Consider the following 11,575-nt stretch of genomic DNA (forward strand, 5'->3'; position numbering starts at 1 on the left):
GTTGTACAATATATCCGCTATCCTCCATCTCTGTTGACTGCTGTTTGACTGAGGAAGAATAAAGTAGTCGTGGTAAGCCAATCACATGACCAATTCAAGATGACAAAGCAACAAGGTGACATATACCAGTTTTTAAATTGAGTCATGATAAAATATATATACATGGTGTTTTTTTCTGAATACTTTCGTCACGTTTACTAAGGACAGCGGTAGCAAGCACTCCCTGCTTATGACCAAAAAATTAAAAAACAAAACAAAAACACCCCTTTTGTGTTGGTGGAAAAATGTTTGTTGTTAAACTCCAGAAATAGAATCAAGGTTTTATTAACCCTCTGTGTGCTGTACCTCCAAATTACATGACTGATTTAAGCTGACATAGCAAAAAGAAAAATTCAGACTTGTGAGGTTGTGCTGAAAAGAATAACACAAAGCAAGGTGAGGAAAAAATAAATAAATAAAGCAATTTGAAGGTGTAATACAAATGTAAAATCAAAAGGAGTCCAAAATGGCCATTTATGTTTTGGACCTCAGAGGGTGAACAAATCATGAAAAATTAGGTTTACATTTTTGTTCATGCCAGTGCAGATTCCTGACATTTTGTGTAAATTTAAGCATGTAACAATTAGATTTTTGCTAACAAAAAAAGTGTGAAACTTAAGTTAGACTCGTGTTTATAAATGAACCACCCATGTTGTGTAGCTTCCTGGATTGGATACTTATTGGGCTACATACTTATTTATTATACAGGCTACAGTACATAAAATCAAAATTCGCATGTTTTATGTAACTAAAATGTTTAATTATGTGGGCTACAGAAAATAATTAGGTTATAGACAATATTTATATGAAAAACGTGTATACTTACTACATTTGAATCATTTTAACCATATGTAACCACTTGCACATGTGTTTAAAAAATGGCTTTACTTTTGCCACCCCCACTTGATTTCCTTCTTTAGAGCCATCCCTGGGTGGTCATGTGATGGTCTGGGGCTGCTCTGCTGCTCCAGGACGACTTACTGTTATTGATGGAACCATGAATTCTGCTCTCTGTCAGTAAATCCTGAAGGAGAATGTCCCCCATTAGTTTGTGCCTCAAAACTCAAGCACATCCAAAACACACCAGTAAATCCACCTCTGAATGCTTATAAAATAACAACAGGAAAGTTTTGTTATGTCCCAGTCAAAGTCCAGACTTTAATCAGATTGAGATGCTGTGGTACAACCTTAAACAAGCTCTTCATAGTCGGAAACCCTCCAGTGTGACTGAATTAAAATAACACTGCAATGGTGAGTTGATTGTGTTGATTCTTGCTGCCACTCTGCTCATTATTTAAATACCAAAAATGAAAATCTTTGGTAATTATTATATACCAAGTGCTTCTGCAAGAACAATCAGAGTTAAATGAGAGTACATTTACTAGTTCAGTTTCTTATACACCTTTTCATTATTTCAACCCTCTAGTACAGAATTAATGACCTTTCTCCTGCTGTTCCAAGTCACACGTAGCTGACTGATATTGCAATCAATCAGATTAAAATGAACAAAAGAAAAAAATGGAAGAAAAAAAATGTTAAACTGTATTTCATGGGTTAAAAATGAGTGAAAACATTTAGGAAAGTTTCTAAAATTGAGCCACATGGAGTGTGCTTTTTTATCTCTGACATTCAACATGAATCCATCAGAAGTACACGTAGCATCACAGTTCCTCCTCCTCAGGACAGCAGCAGGTTAACAACAGTTACAAAGTGACGACCTACACCGGGAAACTGATTTGAATAGTTAGATTTTAAAATCATGATTTCACATTTCATTTCCAAATCCAATACAAACTTCCCTGAAATAGCCGGGAATCATGATGTGACCTCTTCCATATATTAACTTTGCACGTTAACAGTTACCCAACATAATATTACACGGTACATCAAATCATTTCATTAAGCAGATGCAACAAGACAGATTTGTAAAGGCTTCTGTGACTTTTGAAACTTTTCTCTTGTGACTATCAGACAGTTTGATTTTCCTGGCGAGATGCTTTTTGTGTGCTGAATATCTGAGTCCACTCTTCAAGCTCTGCCTTCACGGCGCTGGCATCAGGTCGGTCTTCTGGTTTCTCAGACAGCAATGAGTTAATAATTTGCTTCTGTTTAAAAACAAGAAAAAACACAGTGTATGTGTAATGTCTTGTGCAGTGAAACCTCTGATAAATAATAAATATATTTAAAAAATGCATATGTTGTGTCCAGACAACTCAGCAATCAAAGAGGACCTTTTATAACTGAGTAAACCACTTAATGTAAGTTTTATCACTACTCTGCTGATGACCATCCTGTCAAAATGTAAGCATAGTCTGAATATGGTAATTTACCTCTTTGGTAAAAGTCACTGAAAACTCTTCAGGGAACCTCTGCCTTCTGACGCCAGGCCAAATCTGATGTTAATGAAGTGATTAAAGAAGAAAGAGGACCTTAGTTTATACAACAATTGTTCCAATTACACTTGTTTGAAGAATGAAAATATTTAAAACACACAAAAAAGCTGTGCCAGAAGAAACAACCTACAGGTACCTAGTTATTGGTATATAATAACTCCATGCATATGCACAATGGTTAACATGACTGCGGTGAATCTCACCTTTGCTCTTTCATAGCCAGTAGAAAGTTTCCAAAGGAGTTCAAAGAATATCAGCCCCAAAGCAAACATGTCCACTTTTCTGTCGTACTTCCTCTCAGTCTTCTGTGATAGACAAACAGACAAAGGACAAATGTATCTGATGTCATATTTTTCTCAATCACTGTGCTAAATGTTACAGTTATGCTTGAATTCAACAAATCTTTTCATCTTTCAGTTTAATTGCTTAAATTTGAGGGTCAAATAAAATTCTGCGGGAAGAAAAGCTGATGATTTTACAGCTTTCACCACTAAAGAGAGGTGAGACTGAGCTTTAAGTGTGAAAGGCTCACATGTAGTACTTAGGCCAATTATAAAATCCTATTTGTTAACCAATGAAACACAAGAAGTAAACATTATCGTCAGTATAGACCATCTCACTTGTTCAGGAGCCATGTAAGAAGGAGTTCCTTTGCACACTGTTCTCTCTTCATCATCATCATCACTGGTGACCAGACCAAAGTCCCCAATCTTCACTTCTCCTTCCACTCCAAACATGATGTTTGCAGGCTTTGCATTCAAAAGAAGAACATGAGGTATGTTTGAGCAAAATTATCAAAGAGGTATATTTATGTTTATTTATTTGATCATTTCTAGGGACCAAAAAATTAGCAATGATGTTGCACAATCTATTGTTTGATAGTTTCATGAATGCCCTAAAAGCAGATTTAAAAATAGTCAACAAAAGTCTGTTATGTGTCTCAGGGCGCCTAAAGACCCTTGTCATAGTAAACCAGAGGACACATTAAGGGGTCACACACTTGAAGTACCTTCTAATTTCAGCAGAACAATTTTATTTTGTCTTGAAATTCGCTGCATTGTCTCACCTTAAGGTCTCTGTGGATGTGGTTCTTGGAGTGAATATACTCGACTCCACAAACTATTTCTTGAGCAATTCTCAGACTTTCTTCTCTTCGCTTGGAGTCTTGTTCACTCTCTTTATTCTTCTCATCAATCCAGTCTCTCAGTGTGTTTTTGGCACATAACTCCATCTGAATATACAGGAACTTTGTCTCGGGGTTATCTGCAGTGCTAAAAATGTAAAAAAAAGAAAAGAAAAGGAAAAAGTGATGTAAATATTTAACTTTAACCTTTTAACAAAAAGTTAATATATAAAAGTAGGTCCACAGGACTCACTGTGAAGAGGCGTAACTGTCATAACTGTCTCTAAGGTCCCACTCGTATCCAGTATCCTGCATCCAGAACGTGTAATATCTAACAATGTTACGGTGGAAGAGGTCTGATAATGTTCTCACCTCTCGAAGAGATTTTCTGAAACACAATAAGAAAAGTGTCAGTACAGAAAGTGCACAAGTACTGTACATATAACACTGAATGCTGGAATCCTACTGTGGCATACTTAACTCTTTATAGCAGCCGACCTTCACAGCATATTCTATCTTCAACTGTTTATGTCTTACTTTGTAAACAGAACCAAAGGCCCCCTTACCAAGATGCTCCAAGGGTTCAAATTCTAAAGTAAACCTGTGGACAGCAACAACACATTTATGCAACAATGTAACGTAATGATCAAATACAGAAAGCTCTTATAAACTTCAGAAATCAAAATCCTAGATGGCAGCATGTCTGTGTGTGTGCTGACTGATTTCGATGTTTCTGAAAACTACCAGTGATTTTGGCAGGTTTTTCTACACGGCACGGTTACTTGACACTTACCCTTGACTAATAATTAAAAATCCTGCATTGAACTGATAATTAGACTGTGGTCATTAGATTGCTGCTGAAGCTAAAAAGTTCTCCAAGTTGACCTCAAGCTATGTCAAGCTGTAGCTCCATAAGAAACAACTGTTTCCAATTCGGATGTTTCCTTCTAAAGGAAGGATAAATCCTCCTTTCTCATACAAAAAAGGTAGACTTGCATAAATGACCACAGGGGTCTGTGCAACAGTGACTTTTTGGCCATGATGCCTCCTCACCTTCTGGAATTGGACTGGCAAAATGCCTAACGGGCCCAAAACCCAACACGAAAGAATACATAAATGATATTGCTCCTTTCCGACCTGCGTTTGCTACTTTTGTGGATCTGTAGTTAACGCCATCACAAAGGCTGAGACTCCTTTTCAGTGCTCTTAAATTGTAATACCGTATGAAATGGATCATGTACAGCTAATGGGACTCAGACCATTGAGTCATTCAGCAGTAGACTTTTACACCCACAGTGTAGGAATGAGTGCTACCGCAGGTCATTCTTACCAGCAGCTGTCAGACTCTATAACACAGTTTAACATCCTTTTGATTATCTTACTCATCAGTTTGTTTGTTCATTGCACATTTTATACATATCTCCGTACAATTTTTTCTATATATATTTCTGTACATTATATACGATCTTCAGTTGATTATGTATATAGGACCACTTTGTGTCTTCCTTTTATATTTTATATTTCCCCCTGCTATAAAAGCTGTGTAACACCCAAATTTATCATCCGTGGGATAATAAAGGTCTATTCTATTACCTATCCCCATACTATTCTCCTCTGTAGACTTGACCTGTATGATTTGTGTCATGGTCCTTCAGGAGAATTTTACTTTTCTTTCACACAGATGCCATGATTTTATCATAGATTTAAATAATAAAAAATAATGTCCTAGAAAATCTTTTAAGCAGAGGTGCTCAACTGCTCTGTTACTTGTTATTTCTGGGAATGTTAAACCAAATACTGGCCCCAATTTTAGTGAAAGGTTTAACACTCCTCTGGATTTTAAATCTAGATAAGGCCTCACTTGAATGTACATAGCTTATGTTCCAAATAAGTTTGCTTCATGTGTGGACACATTCTACTGATGCTAATGTTAATGTTTAACCTGAAACCTTGTTAAACCAATGCATTACCAATAGTGTTATCAATAGAGATTGCGATATTTGTCAAACACAAATTCTATGTAAATTTTGCCTCTCTCTGAGTAAGCAATTTCAGGTTTTGATAGTTTAAAAAAATCTACATTAGTTGTTGATTAGTATAAAACACCCTCAGCTGTCAACGGTGTGCTAACCTCTTTAATGAAGTGCTAATCTAAATTCAGTCTTCAGGAAATATTTCTCATGAGGGACTTCAACTGGAACTGACTGCAACTCTCTAAATTTCTTTAAAATTGTTGAAAGTGTCCAGAAAAATCTTTAAAATCTTTCATCAATTGAATTATTTTAATCCAAGTTATATTATGATCATAGCATTATAAAAGCTTTTCAGTGAATGATTTAGTGCAAAGATGGGGTTAGAAAAACTCTGTCTTTTCCTTTTCTTTTTCATGAGACAGTTTTACTGTGGAAAAGAAGTGCTTTGTCCTTAGTCCTCATCACAAATAGAAATATATGCCTTAAACTGTGATCCAGTGCACATCAACCTTTCAACTACTCACTACTACAAGTCATTCTGAGAGCAAAGCACTTTTAGCCAGCCAGCTTTAGGTTGCTCTGTATCATCCGTGTGGTACGCTGGAGCCACTATCAGGGACAAACAGAGACTGCAGCGTGTTGTGCGCTCTGCTGAGAAGGTGATTGGCTGCAGACTCCCATCTCTGCAGGACCTGTACACCTCCAGGACACTGGGGCGTGCAGCTCGGATCTCAGCTGACCCTTCTCACCCTGGACACAGTCTGTTTGACCTGCTGCCCTCAGGCAGGAGGCTCCGGTCCATTCGCACCAGAACCTCTCGCCATAAGAACAGTTTCTTCCCCTCTGCTGTTGGACACATGAACAATAACCGTATGACTGTTCGCACCACAAACACATGACACTGCACTGTCATGTGCTTTTAATTCTTTTAATTCTTATTTTTATTTTCATGTCTATTTAAGCATTTATGACAGTATGTTTGCACTGAAGCACCGCTGTCATGGTCCTGGGCCATGTTGGCCCAGTATTCTTAGTTTTCATGTATTTTTGTATTTTGTTCCTTGTGTGTTTTCCCCTTGTGACTTTTATTCCCTGTGTGCCCCTCTATGTATCTGTGAGCCCTCGTCTCCCCTCCTTGTGTTTTATTCTATGTTTTCCCCAGCCCGTTATGTCTGCGTTCTCCCCGTGCTCTCTCTCCTCCTGTTTGAACCTCTGTACTTCCTGTTTTACTTTGCCCGTCTCCCGTTAGTGTTGCGTTCACTCCTGCCGTGTCTTGTTATGATTATCAGTGTCACCTGTGCTCCCCGTGTGCTCCCACTTCCCTCGTTAATCCGCTGTGTATTTATGTCTGCGTCTCCCTCAGTTCTGTGTCGCGTTCTCCCTCATGCTGTGTGTGATTCCCCCTGTGTTTCCTGGTGAGCTTTATGTTAGTTTTTCCCAGTTTAGTTTTGTATCTCCTATTATCTTTTTGTCAGCAATAAAGCTGCTTTTTGAGTTCATCCCCTGAGTCTGTGAGTTTTGCGATTGGGTCCTCATCCTGCCTGCCACACAGCCGAGCCATGACAACCGCAGCAATTTCCTAATGTTGTAAACCTGCTCAACATTTGGCAATAAAACCCTTCTGATTACTGATTCTGATTCCTGATCAGTCTTTGTGATGGTAATCTATTCCTTATATTTACCTTTCAGCTAGGTTTAAGAGTTCTTAAAATAAATAGTCAGTCATAGGAATGATTTATTAGTTTGTTTGTTTTTTATCACTATGTAAAGTGTATTTAATTATAAGTTTGCTGTGAGTTGCAAATGAACCCCAGTCAATGAATTGCAAATTAAAATGGACAAAAGGCAGGGAGAGGTACTGATAACCTCGCAAGAGTTTTTCTAAGCAGATGTTCACAACAAATATGTTGGAGCCCAACTGATACTCTCATTGGCCAATTTGTTTTTTGAAAAACTGCAGATACTGATAACATCTGTGATTAGGCTAAGATTTACAGGTATCAGCTGAGCTCTGTTTTTCTTCTTCTATTTGTTCTTTTGATGAGGTACTAATTATATACATAATATTGATTCTTACTGAGAGCAACGCCACTAGCTATTTGCTGGTATGTTTTTTCCCTTTTCTTCAAATGTATCTTTCTTTGTAGATTCATAAAGTTTTGTATGAATAAAACAAGTTACAAACTGGTTTGAATGAGTGGTTATCTCGAATGGCCTTTGTTATGGATTCAAGTTAAGATTAGACTTTCATTTTCTTCTTTTCCTTTGTTTTGGTGGTTTTAAAACAAAAGCATTGAAAAAAAATCAACTGGATTTTTTTAAACGGCACTGACTTGAATTTAATTAATTTCCCTGCATGATCTGTTAACTTGAAAAACAAAATAAAAGCCAAAGCAGATCATTGTCTAATGGAGATTTAAAATAATATCAATAACCCTTTTAAAATTTGAAGGACTGGTCTAGACCTCACCCACATATAGACAAAGACTAAAATCACATTTCTGGCAAGGCTGACATGTTTGGTTCCTTTAACGAGCATCTGATGTCCACAAAACCCTCAAAGATTTAGGTTCTAGGAAATCAAGAGGTCCAGATAATTTGAAACTTTTCTTTTTTGGTACATAACAGGCAACATTGTGAAGCTATTTTTATTGATCTAAATGAGGTATTTGACACCATTTATTATGAAATTTTAAAGTAAAGACTTGTCAGTGCAGTGTTGTTAGAAAAAACTGAATGGTTTCAAAGTTATTTATCTTGCAACTATCAGTGTGTAAGGATAGAATAAATCACTTGCTACCTCCCTTAATGTAACAAAAGAACTGATGGAAGGTTAAAGTGCTACTGTTATTAATTTTATATATAAACAATCTGGGTTATAATATCACTACAGCAAGAACTGTACAGACTGAGTAAGTATCTGAAAGTCCTATTAATCTTTTGAGGCAAGAAATAGACTTGTTGTTTTCACCTTTATGTTTGTACTTGATTATGGGGATTTGATTTACAGTATATAGAATGCTCAGAATGCTTGATTCTGTCTATCATGGAGCAGCGAGGGAGATTTAAGACCATAGTCTAAACCAGCTTGTGGGGATAGGTTAATTGGATAATCCAAATTGTCACTAGGTGTGAATGTGCGAATGAATGTGAGTGCGAATGGTTGTCTGTCCCTGTGTGTTGGCCCTGCGACAGACTGGCGACCTGTCCAGGGTGTACCCTGCCTCTTGCCCTATTACAGCTGGGATAGGCTCCAGCGCCCCCCGCGACCCTGAAAAGGATATGCGGAAGCCGATGGATGGATGGATTTAAACCTTTCTCTCAGGACATAATACAACAAAAACATGAGTTAAATCAGAATAGCAGTTTCTTAGTACTATTTCTTTTTCCTTATTTAAAATACCGTGATACAGTTGGCATCTCATTCTGGCCATTTCCCACGTTCTTGTCTTTGGCATCCTCCTTAAAGAATAAAAAGCATACATCGATTAAAAGGATAAAATTTGCTCTGATCAGCTGTATACTCTTTAAGAACTAGGGCATACAACCACATCTAGTAATATCAGTAAGTTTATCCCTCCAAGCTGGTCCTTTTAATTACTTGTAAAGAACAGATTGTCTGTTGGAACCTTTAATCAACTATATCTGATGAGACAAAGTAAAGATAAAAATATAAGCACCTTGCTTGACTGCTCCTGAAGAACAAACCAGGCCTGTCGCGCTGCACTTTGTTTGGCTTCTTTGATACTCTTCCCCTTCCCCACAGGATATTGCTTGTTGTTAATCCGTAATTTGTAGAAAAATCTGAGATGCAAAGAAGTTGAACAGTACATTAACAGTTTGCTGAACATCAGTCATGAGCATCCAGTGTCTGCAGTGTGTATTCAGAGTCCAGTACGTCGGGCATACTCACTGACGTTTATCAGGTGTGCCACATATTTTCTCATCAACAAATGTATAGGAGCAGTTTTCTCGCTGACAGTAGTCATTGATAAGTCCTATGTAATTTGTCTCCACTAAGCTGGGGTCTTTAGAGTTCACGGTCAGGTTTTTTGTTGTAGTACTGTAAACAACAAGCAGTAAGAAACTTTACTATGATGCAGATGCCACGATTAAACAATACATCACCATTGTTAATTACTCACCACAGATCAAAAACATTCTCACTCAAGTCCTCACTTTGTTGACCTGATCCATCGCTGTGATTCTCATCTGCAGTCTTGAAAAATATAAAAAGTACAATTTTAATGTGGTTATATTAAAATGTTTATGTTTTAGGATTATGATCAAGCTAGAATGGCATGGACTGAACTATAACTTACATCTGTAGTTTTGTTGCCATTTATTATGTCATATACGAGCTTGGCTGCTTCCTCCTTAGCTTCTCTTGCCGTTTTCCCAGAGACTGCTGGGTACTCCTTATCACCAACCATGAAGCTACACCACCTAATGCCATAAAATAACATTTATTTAATCTATTTTACATGAGCACAGAATAGCTATAATTGAGAAACAGTCAGGAGGCTTACGGGATAGCATTATTTGGTCCAGGCCTTGTTGTCTCCATAGGCTTTATAGTCAACCTGTTTCTCTGGCCATATTCATTGAGCCAGCATATGAAGTTGATATCTGTCTCAGCTGGTGTAGAAGCTTCTGCTGCATTTTCTGTCTGTTAAGGTTAAAAAACAAACAAACACCATGGGCACATGCACCACTTATTTTTCTCCAACATGCTAAAGTTAAATAAACTTACCAAGTCCTGACATTTACCATCCAGCAGGCACCTCAGAGCATTTTCAGCTGCTTTAAGCTTTGCATCTTTTTTGGTCTTCCCCACACCTTTGGGGTAGTCTTTACCATCTATGATCGCCTTCTGGCTAAATCTGTAGAGGAAATGACCTGTTAGGGTTAGGTTGCAAGAAATAACTTGAATTTTCTCCTTCCACTTTTAACCTCTGGGAGGCAATATTTCTTTATGATGAAACTTGAGATGTAAATTGCGTGTATATGCAATATATATATAGTAAGACATCCTATATATACAGCAACAGACAAGCAGGTGCAGTTTTAAAACGGGTTTCCAGTGCTTTGCTGGGCTCTTTATAATAACATGACTATTCAACTAGTTAGAAATAAAGATTTGGCAAAGCATAGCGCCATTATAGAGCCTTTGGGCCTAACAGCTATTATTTCCTGTAATTGAAAGACAGATTAAAATTAATTTAAAATATAACTGCAAGGTAATAAAGGCTTACGACTACACCAGTCTGTATTTGATGTCACCATCATTACTTGTGCATTTTTCCGATAAGATACATAAGTCCTCTTCTTAAACTGTACTGATTAGCTTTGACTTACCGTGCTATCAAACACTCATCTCACCCAATACTTCTATTATCGTCGATATATTATAATGCTCAAAGCTCTCAGGTACTACAAATGTACTCACACTTTATTATGGTCTGGGCCGTCAGAGCCAAGGTACTCATACTTCAGCTTCAAGCGATTTCTCTGCGCATACTCGTTTAGTTCAGCTACGTAGTTTTTAGTTGCCATCATTAATGACTCGGCAAATGTAACAAAATCCCGGTGAGAGCACACAAAGCTCACAGTACTGCTCCCGTCCCCACTTCCATCTTCCTTCTCCGACTGCGGTCAAGTATGTCCATTGTTTGTTTCGATTCAGCTGACTTTAGGCATCAGTAAGTTTCGGTTTCTTCGTCCTCCCCTACGTGGTAACAGAGCAGTCGAAACCAACTCCAACTTGTCGCACATTAGCGACGTTCTGTGTACGGAAATGCGCAGCACATTCAGCTGTCCTGCGGTGTGCAGAGAAAGCCTCTGCATTTTTTTTAAAGGACCCTCTCCAAGCTCGTTTCTTTCTTCAATAAGTCTTCGTGGGCCGTGTTGGTAATGCTGAAAGGTATATCTAATTTTAGTTTGTGGGAAGCAATAAAAAGGAACAAAAGTGCACTGCAAAGAAAATAGTCTTCCAGCTTGTAATGTTGACAAGAACTTGTTGCATAAAATGGGATTTTTCCCAAACT

General features: G+C 37.7%; 1 protein-coding gene across 1 annotated transcript; it reads right to left on the reverse strand.

The window, feature by feature from the left end:
* Nucleotides 1-1,167: 1,167 nt before the first annotated feature.
* LOC309720049 (interferon-induced, double-stranded RNA-activated protein kinase-like) lies at nt 1,168-11,312 on the reverse strand. Its single transcript, XM_082556598.1, has 15 exons — nt 10,978-11,312; nt 10,282-10,411; nt 10,058-10,197; nt 9,851-9,974; nt 9,674-9,747; nt 9,442-9,591; nt 9,209-9,332; nt 8,932-8,990; nt 4,037-4,156; nt 3,809-3,943; nt 3,499-3,703; nt 3,053-3,181; nt 2,636-2,737; nt 2,370-2,432; nt 1,168-2,144 (listed from the first exon to the last, which is right to left on the reverse strand). Exons 1-15 carry the CDS (start codon nt 11,085-11,087, stop codon nt 2,007-2,009), a joined length of 1,803 nt encoding a protein of 600 aa, XP_082412724.1. The 5' UTR covers nt 11,088-11,312; the 3' UTR covers nt 1,168-2,006.
* Between the last annotated feature and the right edge of the window lie 263 nt (nt 11,313-11,575).

The sequence above is a fragment of the Aulonocara stuartgranti genome (assembly GCF_965226115.1).
Source record: "Aulonocara stuartgranti genome assembly, chromosome: 13".
NCBI classification, from domain to species: domain Eukaryota; kingdom Metazoa; phylum Chordata; class Actinopteri; order Cichliformes; family Cichlidae; genus Aulonocara; species Aulonocara stuartgranti.

What these genes read in the sequence shown, in the direction of transcription:
- LOC309720049 (XM_082556598.1), bottom strand. Translation starts at nt 11,087, where the DNA reads ATGATGGCAACTAAAAACTACGTAGCTGAACTAAACGAGTATGCGCAG. An exon ending in GGCACACCTGATAAACGTCA is followed by an intron (nt 9,333 to 9,441) that starts GTGAGTATGCCC and finishes TTTGCATCTCAG; the next exon opens with ATTTTTCTACAAATTACGGA. An exon ending in CTGGCTATGAAAGAGCAAAG is followed by an intron (nt 2,433 to 2,635) that starts GTGAGATTCACC and finishes CATTAACATCAG; the next exon opens with ATTTGGCCTGGCGTCAGAAG.